Genomic DNA, 14,652 nt, shown 5'->3' with positions numbered 1-14,652 from the left:
ATTTTTTTAATGTTAAACATAAAATACATAAAAGACGCTGTAAGATATAATTCCTATTTTGATGATGATGATGATAAAGCCACAGGAACTTGAGAAATTTAGGGCTGAAAGGGAACTTCATGATCCTTTACACCAGCCAGCTAGTTTTGTAGATGAGAAAGGAACATCAGAAATGGAAGCACTTAAGCTATCCCCAGGTTACACTGCTGGAACCAGAAGATGAGAATTCTGACTTCTAGGCTGGTGCCATCTCACCAACATGGTGCCAAGGACAGATGTTTCCTTTATGCATTTTAGGAGACATCGGAGCTCATAATAAGAGGTCTACACTCTGCTCTCTCAACATCTGGATGAATCAGGATGAGTATTAATACATGATCTACTTTTGACCTCAACTTCCCTAACCAAAGGAGTGAAAAGCTAATCAATACTCTGATTCAGGGAAGGCTCATGGAGACGAGAAACAGATGGTCTGGGAAAAGCAGCTACTCCAAGAAAGGGCTGCTTGCAGACCGATGGACCAAGAAAGGAGTCTGGGTGCTTTAAAAGGACTGATCAAACCCCAGACACGTAACCCATATATCCAACCAACAAGTTCCAATAGAGTATTATCAAATTAAGAACACAGCTCAAGAATAACTTAAGAAAAATAATTTTAAAACACTATTCAGTCCAAGGAATAACTACTTGTGTAGACTGAATTTTAAAGAAAATATAAATCTCCACGCCCCTGCCTTAAGGTGGGTGGCATAAGGTAGGTAAGACACAGCATCTCATTCTATGCCTTCTGTTCTAGGTTTTATTACTTTCTTAAAGCGTTCATGTATGGGATGTTAATTCTTTCCCAGGCTTGATCCCTAGACAATGGGCTTGTTAAGGACAGGGACTATGTTATCCAATACTTTTTTCTCCATGCAAATCTTACAAAACATTCATTCAGTGTCCAGTCTTCATACCCTCCACATCCCTGATTTCTAGCACATTGTTTGACCCCTGGTAAGGAGTCAGTTTGTATCAAATAAATGAAACAATAAAACACAAAAGGCAATTTCCTAAGCATAGAAACCTCTGCATATCTGACTCCTTCATTAAAACCACTTAAATTCTATCTTACAAATCTGAAGTGTGCCCTCCGACATGCTCTGCTGTACTTGTGCACAGACCTGCGATGTTATCAGTTTAACACATATGTGATCGCTCAGCATGAATAACCTTGATGAATACTATATAGAATTTCAACTGCAGACTCGCAGACACAGAAGGCATATTCTATGACCGGCCAAAATGTCATGAGGGTCCATCATCCGTTCCCCTGTTTCTAAGCAAGACTACATCTAATCTATAGCAGAGAGACAGGTTTCTTAAATCTGAAAGAGCTCCACTGAGTGAAACACACAGACAGCCAACGTAAAGTTTTAAGTGTCTCAATGGAGGGTCAGACCTCGATTTCTCAAGGTAAAGTATGGTTTTCATCCCAAGTGCAGCAGATTTCACTGGAGTTCGATTACCGACTTAACTTAAATCATTTGCTAGATGACATAAAATTGCTGGTAATCACACTACAAAGAGTAATTATCTGAACTCTCCTTGTATAAAGGCAAGTAAATTGAAGCCCTAGTCTATATTCTGCTAGGGAAATTTATAATTAGGTCTGCCATTTTATTTAAAAAAGAGAGAAACATCACAAGAATATATGTTCAGAAGTAGGGGGTAAAAAAAAAAAAGGCTATTTACCAGTTTATTGAAATTATACAAAAGGGAGTTCATGGGCTGCTATGTGAAACAACTAAATTTCTTGTGTTTAATAGATTTTAGGAAGACCCCACACACAAAATGGCCTGCCCACATGTGATGCGTGAGCTAGAGTCCCCTCTCTCTCAAAATATTTCTTTAAAATCATATTTCATTATCCTGAAATAATTGGTGCCTGTGAGATGCCAGATGTAAGACATTTCATCCGAAACCGTCTTGTAAACCATACCATTCACTTTAGCACATCTTCCTAGACACCGGAAAAGACTTTAGGTCCTGATGCATTTACCTAACGGACTGCCTGGCTGCTCTCAAAAATGGAAACATACGTGGGCACGATGAAGGAAAGGATTTGTAAATTAAGCAAAGGATTTTTCCTGTTCATTTTTAATCCAGTGCCTTTCCCCCCACCTCTTAAGCAACATGACTACTAAATTTTGGTGACTTTTTATTTTCAAAAGCACAAAATCGAGTGCTTTTGCTATTATTTCCCAGGAAACAAACCTAACTTTGGGATGCATTTCTTTGCAACATGCTCACAATTTTTATAGGAAATTAAAGTGCAGGCTCACACACATTCACTGGAAGAGGAGATAGGTGGATTATTATTTATTTTCATCATCATTATTATTAAACGGGGCTTGAAAGAACATACCTGTGTATGTCACAAAGAAAAATTATTTGGTTTACAGCTGATGGAATCACAATGAAAGCGTGACTGGAGAGGGCTAACAGCAGAAATAAATTAGGACTTTCTGTTCTAATTTCACCTTCCACATGAACCCCTGTCCTCTGAATTTGTGCTTTTCAAAGTTGTTTATATAATGCATAGGCACAGACTTTGTTTCGAGTTCATATAAGAACAAATGCCCTAACTTAAGTAGGAGTGTAAATCCATCCTAGCTGGGATTGTCCAGCATACTTCTGCAAACTGCTTGCTTTCAAGTCAATCCCAAAATAGAAAGAACATCTCTCTCCAGAGGTGCACATTTTGAAGATTATAAAACTTAAAACATGCTCTATTCCACATTTCAAATTAAAAATGCCAACAAAAGACCACCAAGAAAATAATTTTTGAAAAATTTTCAATCTGCCTCCTGAATTTTGCTACTAGGGAAAAAAACCCCAAACCTAAAACCTCAACAAGAAAACTATGTCTCCGGTTTATATTAATTAGTTGTGTGTTTTTTTTTTTAAAGTTTGCAGAATGTGAATTCAGGGTGTTGTACAGCTATGCTATAAAGTAGACTAACAAATGTTTACAATCCTTGTGTTTAAAAATTGAAAAATAAAATATGAAATAAGCACTATTTGTTAGAAATATTTTATATTGCTTCAATTTGGTTGTAGCTAATACACAGCCAAAGAAAGCCACGAAATCGAAAGAATAGTCAATCATACTAGAAAAGTGGACATTTTCAAGGCAAATGAACATTTGAACTTGGGCAAAATTGAAGTGTTTATAAAACAAATAAAAATGACCATTGCTCCAAGAAAATTTCTGGTAAGGGTAGTTTTGATATTTCACTAAGGATTTAAATGCACAAAATGCTTACTCTGACCTCCCAGAACGTAAATGTCTAAAGAGAAGCAGGAGAAAAAGTTAAAAGACATTTGTCTTTTTTGGTTTCTTAAACACTTCTTTGGCTCCTTCCCTTTTTTTTTCTTCAATAATTTATTCTATTTTTCTACCTTTGTACGTACAAACCAAGCACCCATCAAATCAGGCACCAAAAAGCAGGAACTCAAATACAGTTCACTCAGACTGACCTTCAACAGCAAGTATTGACATTTTTTATTAATTTTAACTCTTTTTTCCCCTCAGAAGAAACAAAACAAAGTCTCTTGGGTCACAGCAACAACCATTAAATGAAAAAGAAAGAAATAATGAGTTAAAAATAGAGGGAATGTGTTCAAACGAAGGAAGAAGGTTCATAACCAAAGTCTGACATCTTCAAAAAGAAACAGTTCCACACTTCATATCTTATTCAAACAGAAAGCTTCTCCTTTACATTTGAAACAAATAATTCCACCTTCAATCCACATTTTCTAAGAAGCCCCTAGCTTTCTACATCTGATTCCTGCAACAGTCTCTATACCTCACTGAGGTTAAAAGCTAGTTCACGTTTGACTATTTTTCTCCCAAAAATTCCCACAAACTCCTTGTAACTTTCAGCAGAAACGCAGCATTATCACCCTGGGTTTCAGGAATGGCACAGTTCAGATATCACCCCCCCAAACGGAAAGATTAAAGACTTTGCCCGAATGTAGGGGAAAAGGAAGGCACTTGGGCTCACTCTGCAGCTGCTGTGTTTAGCTCTGGGAGTCTAGGAGGTTCTCCCGGAGCTCGGACATCATGGGGGTACCCAGCGGGTGGGAGGGGAGTCGCCCTATACTTTTACCCATCGATTTGTGAACTCTTTTGAAAAGTATATAGTTGTAGCTGGATTTGCTCCTAACACAGTAAAATTCGTCCCAAGCTGCTTTTACGCAGATGTCACATGTCATTTTCAGGGCATCAGCCAGTCGGTATTGAAGTAGTGGATGGGGCGGGTGACGGGGGTGGGGGTGGCAGGGAGGAAAAGTCACGCGTGAAAAACTCCTGGTGTCAAAATATGTGCCGAACTCCCTGCCGGGGAACAGAAAGCACACCCACGTCTCCATCACTGGAGAGGCGGAGGACAGCCGGGTGGCGGCGCGTCGCGACCAGCACTCGCGATATTCAATCTGATGTCGCCAACGAGCGCAACTGGACCGCAACCCAAAGAAATCAGCTTTTCCCGGAGCTAGGAGCAACTCGCGGCTTCCAAAGGGTGAAAATCAGCTCCTCCGGGTGGAAGATGCGGGGGCGCGGGGGCGCGGGGGGGGGGGGAGGGCCCGGGAGCCGGTCGCCGCTCGGCTCCGGGCGGGCGCGCACGGCGGGTCCCAGCGACCGCGGCGGCCGGGGGCGCGCGGCAGGAGCGCCCCTCGCGAGGTGCCGGCCACGCCGCCGCCGCCGCCCGCCCCCTCCCCCGCCGCTTCCTCTCGCTCTCCCAGCCCCTTCCCCCACGTGTGGGTGACGTCAAAATTCCGCGAAAAAGCCGCGTGGTGGCTCCTCCAGCGGAGGCGCGATTCCGCCGCCCAGCGGGCCCCTCCCGGGCGCCTGGGTGGGGGAGGGCGAAGCAGTGAGCCGGCCGGTTCCCTTTCCTCCCGGAGGCCGGGCCCGCCGACGCCGCGGGCCAGACGCCCCCCGCCCCAAATCTTAGTGGAAAAGTCACTTTTTTTTATAAAGCGAATACATTTCCAGGGCTATTTTCGGCCGCGTAAGGCGTGTCCAGCAGCTGAATCAGACAGGAAGAGGGGGAAAGTTCGGGTCTCTTTACTTTTTATTTTTTTTCCAAGGGAGAAGAGGAAGATGTGAGGTGGGCGAACGGACGGCAGGCGTTCCAGACCCCTGCCTGTCACATCTGCCGCCCCAGGCACGCAGCCCGGGTTCGAGCTCGGACCTCGCCAGGGCGGCTGGAGAGCGCAAGCCCCCGCCCGGCTCTGTCCCCGCAGGGTCCAGGCGCCCCGGAGCCGCCGCGGGCAGGGGGCAGCCGTGCCCAGTCCCGGAAGCGCCCTCGCACCTGGTGTCCCTGGGTCTGGCCTGGGGTGGGGTGGGGCTCCCGACGGCTCATCCCCACCCACTCACCCTCTGTCCCCGTGCGCTCCAGTTCCTGACCTGTCCCTCTCCTGGTGCACATTTTTCTAACTCGTTGCTACCCCCCACTCTCCCACTCCAGCCGCTGCTTCTGCACCCCGTCCGGTTCCTCCCTGGTACCCCGGGCGCCCGGAGCCGGGGCTCGGACCCTCGGCCATCTACTTTCAAGCCACCGTCGGGTTTTCGGTTTTGACTCTCTGTCCATCCCTAAATGGGAAAACCCCGACACAGCTCTGCTCTAGGGGGGGCAGTAAGGGCTGGGGGGAGGGCCTGAGCCCGAGCTCCCCTCCCCTCCCCCCACCCCGCCTGAGCGCCCCTCGGAGGACGCAGCTTCCCGTCGACGGCGGGATCACCTGGCTGGGCGGCGTCCGCCAGGTGAGCTGGGGCGTAAGTGTGCTCAGCGCTGCAGGTTCCTGCAGAAATGTGCCTATAAACACCCTACACCTACAGGGTTTTGTACACTTTCCAACCGAAACTGCACAACGCGAGAGGTGGTGAGCCGGCCCGGGAGGGAATAAGAGTCCAATAAAACTGAAGTTCGCTAAAGGTTATCACTGATCCCTCGAAGGGTAGGAATTTTTTTTCCCCTTGAGGCATGGAAAAGGAATAAGGAAGAGCCAACATTCTCCTTACCCCCCGCCCCCAACAGTGACCAGTTTTGACTTAAAAGCTAGAGCACAAGTTTGGTTGTTTTTTTTTTTTTCTTTCCCCTCTAAACCTACGTCTACACTCAAAGAAAATGCGCAGGTTTGCCCAGAAGGCAACGTTCCTTTTCCCGCGTGCGAGACGGTGTGCTTTTTAACAAGTAAAATTAAGGTTTTAACACATGGTCCGAGTGGCGACGAAAAGGGAAAACTCAGTTTCCAGTCCAAGCCTCCCGGAGACATTCCTGCCAACCTCCGCACCCTCGCACGCCCCACCCCGAGCCTCGGAGCCCGAACCACTGGGGGATGGATTCGCCGCGAGGTTGCAGTTCGGATAGAGTCGGTGATCAGAAGGGGAAGTCAACGGGGAACTGGAAGGAGCGAGCCTGCCGCGCGGGGAGCGCCCGCACTGGCGGATCGGGGTGGACGGAGAGGGCGGCTGGGAGAGGGGCACCCGCCTGCGCCCCTCCCCTTCACGACCGCCTCCCCTCCGCCCCCGGCCCCGCTCCCCGCCGGAATTTCTCAGTAAAGCCAGACGGGTTTGGGGTTGGGGGGAGGGAAGGGGCGAGGGGGCCCCTCGGCTCGCTCCGGAGACTTGAGGCCCTGCCACCCAGGCTTTCTCCCCAGGGTGGGCGAGGCCCGGAGGACGACCACCCGCCTCTTCCCCACCCCCCCTCCGCCCCCCGCTGCCCCTCTTCAGGGGACCCCGAGCTCAGGATGCTTTCTTTGCAGGGAGGTGGAGAAAAGACCGTGCTGCGTTAGTTATCAAGTGATGTCAAGAGGCTGGGGGCCCTGGCCGGCTTCTGTCCTTGCCTGTCGGGGCAGATTTATACTTTAAAAATACCTCTCTCGCCCCCACTGCCCCCAGCCCACTCCACCCTCAACTCCTGCAGGCTTTCTTTGATCCGCTCAAAGGTGGCTGAACTGAAGTTTGAGTAGGTCTTTTATGGGGTCTTAAAATGTAAGTTAACGTATTTATCCGGAGTGATTCAAGGCCTGAGTCGGGAAGTCCACGTTGACTGAAATCAATAGGCGATTGTTAGGGACCCGATCTTTTCCGAGGAACACGCTCCTGGGCCCCGGGTGTCACCCGCCGCGCGGGGCTGTTTCATTTTGAGTTTGCAACTTGGGTTTTTCAGCGAGGTTTTTTTTTTCTTCCCGAAAGCTAATGGCTTCCACCGTAATTAGACATTCTCCTCGCCCGCCCCCTTCCCTCCCCTTTCTTTACGTACAGTCGATAGGATCCTAATTCCTGCGGCTATTGATAAGGTCGCGGGCGCCCCGGCCTCTCACCAGCCCCCGCCCGCCCCATCCCCGCTCTCCCTCCGCCCTCCCTTCCTTGGCTTCCTTTTGATGTAGCGGGGAACGCGTCCTACTAAAAAAAAAAAAAAAAAGTAATCTGCCCGGTAACAATCAGCGCGCAGTAGCAGGAGACCCAGAGCTATTGGCTATGCAAATAGAGGGAGGGGAGACGGCGCCCCAAACTCTTACTCACCCTTTTAAAGCGATAGCCCCCTCCACCCACCCACCCACCCACCCACCCCTTCCGCCCCACCCTCGTGGAAAGGGGCTGGGCCCGGGGCCGGAGTTAATCGCTCGCACCTCTGGTTTTCTGCGCGCTCCCCGCGTTCCCTTTCACCTCCCCCTCCTTTCAGGGAACCGCTCGCCCGGTTCACCCATCCCGCACCCGCCCGACCACGCTCGCCCTCCGTGCCCCGGTTCTGAGACCCTCCTTGCTCCGCGAGGGAGGTGCTGGGCTGACCTCGGGGTGTCGCGAGAGCCCCGACCCACGCGGCGCTCGCCGCACGTGCCAGCTCGGCCAGCACCCGGGACGCAGGGCCCGCTCCTTTCCCCCTCGGAGTGAAATAGCACAGAGGGCAGGGTGGGAGGGGGGTGGCGGGAGGAAGGAGGTGAGGAAACGCCCCCGGATCCCCTCCCAAAGCTGCTTTGACCGGAGGATGCGTCGGAGCACGTGTCGGAGCCGACCGCGTCTCCACCGCAGTCCAGTTCTCGAGGAGAAAGCCCTGGCTGCGATGGAGGCGTGAACCCGGAGGGTCCGCGAGTGTGCCGGCGAGGGACCCGGGGTGGGAGATCTTGGGCCTCGGAGGAAACGAAGGAGTGGTGTCGTTGGCGCTGGGGGAGAGACAGGGAGCCCAATCTACCCCCCTTTCTCGCCCCCCTCCCGGCCCCCCCCCCCGCCCCGGGCTATTTCCTAGAAAGCTGTATCAGTGTGGCCACGCTCGGCGCAGACACCTCGGGCGGCTTGTCAGCAGATGCAGGGCGAGGAAGCGGGTTTTTCCTGCGTGGCCGCTGGCCGCGGCGGAACCGCTGGTAGCCCTGCCCCCGGCCTGCGGCGGCTCGGGGCGCCTCCCCGCGTCTCCCAGTGGCGCCTGCGGCGCCCCAAGAACGGGAGGGTTTCTGCTCCTAGGTCACATTCTCCCACGTCGAAGAAGCGCCCCCTCCCTCCGGACACCAACCCCTCCGCCTTCTTCCTTTCCCCACACATCTGCGTGGTGGGGGGGGTGGGGCGGTGGCATGGGGCGGAGTGGGGGGGTGTATTTTGGTCCCTATAATCGGGTTTCGGAAACAGGCTGAAAATGATTAAGAACGTACATTTCAGGGCCATACATACCCTTTCCCTCTGGGTATGCAAAGTTAACTGTTTTCCAAAATCACCCTCCTTCGGGCTCATATAAGGGATCTTATTTCTCAGTCGTTTGAGCCCACCTCATCTTCAGCTCACCCACCCGTCATTCCTGGATCTTAAATTCGTGGGCTGGAGTGTAGCGATCATGTTTGAGGAAACCAGAGTCGGAGGGTCGTATTTTTGGCGGGATGCACCTACAGAATGGGCTGCAATTACAGGGAATAAGTAGGGATCGGTGGGGTTTTGTGGTTTTTTTGGTGGGTTCCCCTCTCCTGGGCCCCTGGCTTGGTGGAGGGAGAGGGCCTCGGAGAGCTAAGGGAGAGGGTGGGGGGCGGCGCGGGGGACCGCGTTTGAAGTTTGGTCGGGCCAGCTGCTGTTCTCCTTAATAACAAGAGGGGAAAGGAGGGAGAGACTGAAAGGAGGAGGGGAGGGCCGGGAGGGGAGGGAAGGGGAGGAGGAACCGGAGAGGGGGGTGAGGCGAGAGGGAGGAGAAGTAACTGCCCAGCCAGTTTGCGTCACTGCCTCAGCGAGCAGAGAGCCGAGCGAGCTGGGGAGAGCAGACAAGTTTGAAGGGGAGGGCAGAGAGAGTCAGCCGCCCCCGGGGCGCTCCTCTCCCACCGCCCATCCTTCCCTTTCCACTCTTCCTCCCCGGCTTCTCTCTCTCTCTCTCTGCCTTTAACTCTACCCCTCTAAAAAAACCCTTATTTAGCCAAAGGAAGGAGGTACGGGGAATCCTCTCCCCTCCCCCCTCCCAAAAAACCCCCAACTTTTCCAGTCCGGAGATCGCAGGGGCACGAGCGAGTAGCCAGCTGGCCATGGAGCTGCTGTGCGGCGAGGTGGAGCCGGTCCGCAGGGCCGTGCCGGACGCCAACCTGCTCCACGACGACCGCGTGTTGCAGAACTTGCTGACCATCGAGGAGCGCTACCTGCCCCAGTGCTCCTACTTCAAGTGCGTGCAGAAGGACATTCAGCCCTACATGCGCAGGATGGTGGCCACCTGGATGCTGGAGGTAGGGCTGCAGGCAGGCGCTCCGTCGGCGCCCGCGCCGGTCCCGGAACCTGGGCGAGGGCAGCCTCGGGAGCCCGCCCCCCCACTCCTGCGCCAGAGCTTACCCCCGCGCCCTCGGCCAGACGCGTGGCTTCCTCTCGGTTCCTTGCGGGGGGTGCAAGATTCCCGGGGCGGGGGGAGGGGGAGAGCAGCGAGGTTGTCCCAGGGCTGGGGGTGGGGGAGCATCCCGAGCGCGTGTGCCTGCATGCGGCTGCCACCTCTTCCCACCGGCACCCACCCCCGCCGCGACCTTTTGCTAAGCCGAGGCTGCTTGCGGTGCCTTGAAGAAGAGAATGGGAGGGTGAACCCCGAAGTTAAAAAGTCAGCTGCACCCCCTTCCCCCGCAAAGGCCAGAGCAAATGGGTCCTAGCCTCGGGTCCCCGCATGTGGTCGGGACTCCGCGTTGGCACTTAAGGGGGGAGGGAGAGGGCGGAGGGAGAAGAGAAATGGGGAATTCAGGAGCCCCGGAAGTCACACTGAAGAAACGTGTGTTTTCGGGGAACCCAGAAGAAGCACTTCTTTCCCCTTGCTCCGAACCCTTGCCGTGTGCCCACGTCTGCACGGCTCCGGACCTGCCGTGGTTTCGCCATGTTGCTTTGTAAACTCGGGGGTGGAGCGGCTGGACGCGTCGCCTGCTCCCCCTCGCACCCCACGACCCCGGTCCCCCCACTTCTGATGGCGCCCTCTCTCCCCCATCACCCACCCCGCCCCCTCGTGAAGGTTACTTACGGTTCGGCCTTCAGTTTCCTGGGTGCGGAGATCTGGGTGGGGTGGGAGGGGGAGGAGGTGTGTGCAGGGGGGATAGCGGGGCCCCCCCGAAGGAGAGGCCGGAGCCCCCCGCGCCTCTCCCCGGCGGCTCCCCGTCCACGAGCGTCCCCCAGCTCTTCGCCACCGTCCCCGGCCTCTGCCCTTGTGGGCCGCGGCCGGACACTCCCGCCGCCGCGCTCTCCCCTGCAAGTTTCCCCTCGGGATCCGAAGCCCCAGGGGTCGCGCTCCAGACCTTCCCGGCGCCTCAAACCTCCGCTGCGGGAAGCCTGGGTCCTCTGCGGGGTTTTCACGGCGAAAGGGCTTTTCTGGGATATTTCCTCGATTTTTAATTATTTTTTGAACCCGTCTCCCCTGCTCCGACTCCGGCCGCCCAGGCTGCGCGGCGCTCGCTCCCTCCGCCCTCCCCCCGCTTCCCCACCTCTCCCCACCCACCCCCCCAAATGCGGCGCCTGGGCCGCGGGGACCCCTCCAGACAATTTTTTCAATTGTCGGGAATGATAGAGCAGGGTCTGGGGATCCGAATGAGACCAAGAACGAGACCCCTGGAGCCTCCAGAATATTTTTATTGATTTTTTGAAAAGATGACGAAATCCAAAAAAGAGAGTGAGTGAGTGCGAGCGCCCGGAGTAGTGAGCGGCCCACGGGGGCGGCGGGGCCGGCGCTGCTGCGCCCTCGGCTTCGGGGTCCTTAAGCCCCCTCTCCTTTGAGATTTTAAGTTCCCGGGGAGGACCCCCGCGCGGATGGCCATGTAAATTGCCCCCAGTTTCCTCGTCTTCATTCTTATCGCTTATTCTACTCCCCTCCCCTCCCCCCAAATTCAACATTTTTGTCATTTCCCTGGATTGTGCGATTTCCCTTTCTTCCTCCTTTCCTGATATGATGGTCTCCCCCTACCCCGACCCCTTCCCACTCATGTCGTAGGTCTGTGAGGAGCAGAAGTGCGAAGAGGAGGTCTTTCCTCTCGCCATCAATTACCTGGACCGCTTCTTGGCCGGAGTCCCAACTCCGAAGACCCATCTGCAGCTGCTGGGGGCCGTGTGCATGTTCCTGGCGTCCAAGCTCAAAGAGACCATCCCGCTGACCGCTGAGAAGTTGTGCATTTACACCGACAACTCCATCAAGCCTCAGGAGCTGCTGGTAATGCCTGCCTCCTTCCTGCCTGCCTGCCTTTCTGCTCTGCCCTGGCCTAATCCGCCTTGACCCACCGCTCCCAGAACAAACTCTTAGGACCCCAAATTACCCATCTGTGAAATGTCCACCCTTTGGGGAACTCTGACTTTTCCTATTGAGACTCCTTGTGTTCCTACTGTGTGCTGGACTGTATATACAAAGCACTCAGGCTCCGCCCATGCATAAGATTCTCCTTCACAGAGTTTTGGGTTGGTGACACTCATTTGCAGAAAGAGAGAGAGAGAGAGAGAGAGAGAGAGAGAGAGAGAGTGTGTGTGTGTGTGTGTGTGTGTGTAGTGGAGGTATAGAACACAGTGATAATATTTTAATCAAATTCCCAGTTTTCAATCACTGACTTCTGAGACAGTCGTCAACCTCAACATGATCCAGACGCGTTGTGACGTGTCTCCTAAGAACTAGGAGTTCAAAGGTAGCGTCTAGGGAATCTCTCAGTCTCTCTGGCATACCTGGACATAGCAGCTGTTCACTAAACACCAACTCACTGGCTTTTGAGCAGAGTCAAGTTTGGCCCTTTGTGGGAGGATTCGGAGGCATGGATTCCCGTCTTTGGTGGGGCTGTAACCTCTGTACAGACATGGGGATCTTGTCTGGGCTCTGGTTTTCTGCCAGCAAACCTTTTCCCCACCCAGTAGGAAGGACCCTTTGCCTCTGCAGCTTCACCTTTAAGACGTCCATGTAGCCGTAGTGTGGCATTGGCTGAGTAGCCCCAGAGGCCCACCTTCAGTGATCTGCACACCCATCTCCCAACTCTTTTGGAAGAGCGCCCCCCCCACCTCCACCCTCCCTCGCTGCTGGCCAGGCCTGCGCCGAAGTCCAGAGGGCCTGGACTGGCTGCCTGAACTGAGTTCTTTGTGAGAGGCCGTCCTCCCTGAGGCTGTGCTGCCACCTAGCGGCAGACATGTGCAAGGACGGGGAGGAATCTCCGAGAATGCAGAGGGGCATGAATGACCTCACCTTTGAACAGCTGCCAGATTTCAGCTGCTTCTGGTTTGGTCGGAGAGGCCCAGAAAGGTGCTTTCTTCTGGGAGATCTGCTTCCTTTAATAATGGTACAAGTCGAGTGGTTTATACTCACATTCTCCGGTGAGAAGGAGAGCTGGAATTTCAAGCCGTCTTGGAAGACCCTGATTGTTTAGAAGGCTATCTGTGTTTTTACCCCCAACCTCCGGAAAAAAGCAAAGGCCGACATTAAAGCCAGTAAAGACAAACAAATGGGTAGAATTAAGATCCAGTTATTATTTGTTTTCCCCAAGGAAGACCAGGAAAAATAATCTTCCTTTTGCATCACTGTTTCATCATGATGGGGAGCTCAGATCTTTTAGAGCACCCCAAGTTTTTTGAGGGTCTGCCAAGCTAATTTGTATTTCTGCAGACACACGTGTCTGTTCCTAGTCTCTTTATCCCAGAAGTTGAGCTCTAGAGGGGTCCTCCAATTCTACCAATGAGGAAGCTAAGACCAGGGAGGGGAGGGCTTTGGGGGAGACCACACAGCCGGTGGGTGCCGTGGGCAGAATGGGGCTCCGGTGGCTGGGGGGAAGAGAGTCAGTTTCCCCGGGTGAATGTGGGAGCGAGCTGCACTGGCAGGCTGCTCTCAGCCTCTCGTTCCTCTGACGGTGATCTATCGATAGACCTGTTTTCCCTCTGACTGCACGTTTTTTTAAGGCATTCTTTTTGACTTGTTTCCCTTGAGCATAATTCCCCCTGAAGTACCTCCATGAGGAAAAGAAACAAGGTTTTTTCAGTAGGTGGGCTGCTGGTGAGAGGCCCACAGACACCGGGTTAGCCTTGTGCCAGGATTTGGGCTGCATTCTTCTCTATGACCTCGAACAAGCACTTTAATCCTCTCCTGAATCCCCTCTAGCCGCAAAACGGGGTGGGGGGCTGGGGGTGGCCAGTGACCCTCCGGTCCTTTAGTCATGGTAACAGAAAACTGCGAAAACCTGTATGTGGAAGGGTGTGCTGTGTCTGGGTGTCATTTCCTGAGGTCTTCTGCGTTGTGTGTCCAGGGGAAAGTCTTGGCAGCAGAGAGGAAAATGGTACTTTTTGGCATCGACGGCAGACGAGCTAATTGGTTGTCAAGAATTTAGGCCAAGAAACCTAAATTTGAGCTTCTTTTTGTGTACATCATTTTTCCAGGAGAATGAAAAAAAAGACTCATTAATCCAGTCACTGATATATACAATAAATTCCTACCAAAGGGCCACCACAACCTTGGCGGTATTTTACTGTGAATTCAACCTCCTGGGTGGGCGGGCGAGAGCATCCTCTGGAAGTCAGGGTTGGGTGGGGAGGTGGGGTGTGCAGCTGGAGAGGCTGAAGAAATAGCAGAAAGGACCATCGAGGCAGGGGCCACCTGGGTGCTCAGGTTTCTGGGGAGCTTGACATTTGAAGCCTTAAGAGCCATCATCCACTTCAAAACTTTAGGACCACTCTGATAAATGGTCCCACCTTGCAGTCTAGCCTCGTCCTAATGAACATCCTCAAAAGGCTGGTCTAGATCCCAAGCCTCCCATCCGGGACACTGGGTTAGCCTGTGTGGGTTTTATACTCTTCTCTGCCTCCCTCCCTCCCCAGGAGTGGGAGCTGGTGGTGCTGGGCAAGTTGAAATGGAACCTGGCAGCTGTCACCCCCCATGACTTCATCGAACACATCCTCCGCAAGCTGCCTCAGCCCAGCGAGAAGCTGTCGCTGATTCGCAAGCACGCTCAGACCTTCATCGCTCTGTGCGCCACTGGTAGGAACCGCTGGAGCCCTGGGGGACAAGGGTGGTGGCGGCTGGGTGCCGAGAAGGGCTTTGAGAGGGCTGCAGGAGGAGGCAGACCACAGCCCTAACTTCGAGCGTTTACAGGAGGGGTCCCAAGTAGTCTCTAGAATCCAAGGTTTCCTTCCTGGGCATTTTTTTCCTTCCTTTATCTCAGCTGGTA

The 14,652-nt window shown here is 53.2% G+C and overlaps 1 protein-coding gene and 2 long non-coding RNA genes across 4 annotated transcripts in view; 2 read left to right on the top strand and 1 right to left on the bottom strand.

Annotated features, from left to right (window-relative positions):
• Positions 1–10,935, bottom strand: part of LOC105608579 (uncharacterized) — a 27,610-nt gene extending 16,675 nt beyond the window's left edge. The window contains exon 1 of the long non-coding RNA XR_006059463.2: positions 10,500–10,935. This is a non-coding gene — a long non-coding RNA (uncharacterized LOC105608579). The remainder of the gene's footprint in view (positions 1–10,499) is intronic.
• On the top strand, positions 4,418–6,112 carry LOC121819220 (uncharacterized). The gene is made up of 2 exons (XR_006059465.2): positions 4,418–4,565; positions 5,134–6,112. It is a non-coding gene; the product is annotated as an uncharacterized LOC121819220 (long non-coding RNA).
• The window catches only part of CCND2 (cyclin D2), a 23,119-nt gene continuing 17,706 nt past the window's right edge, over positions 9,240–14,652 (top strand). Inside the window, exons 1-3 of one of the 2 annotated variants that reach the window (XM_060411568.1) lie at positions 9,240–9,732; positions 11,460–11,675; positions 14,303–14,462. In XM_060411568.1, coding sequence (XP_060267551.1) covers positions 9,538–9,732; positions 11,460–11,675; positions 14,303–14,462 — 571 coding nt within the window. In that variant the 5' untranslated portion in view covers positions 9,240–9,537. The remainder of the gene's footprint in view (positions 9,733–11,459; positions 11,676–14,302; positions 14,463–14,652) is intronic. The other variant, NM_001127290.1, reaches the window with a different exon arrangement.

The sequence above is a fragment of the Ovis aries genome, chromosome 3 (genome assembly GCF_016772045.2).
Source record: "Ovis aries strain OAR_USU_Benz2616 breed Rambouillet chromosome 3, ARS-UI_Ramb_v3.0, whole genome shotgun sequence".
Lineage (NCBI taxonomy): Eukaryota > Metazoa > Chordata > Mammalia > Artiodactyla > Bovidae > Ovis > Ovis aries.
Note: the sequence above shows the minus strand (reverse complement) of the source record. Positions and strands in the feature narration are given on the sequence as shown.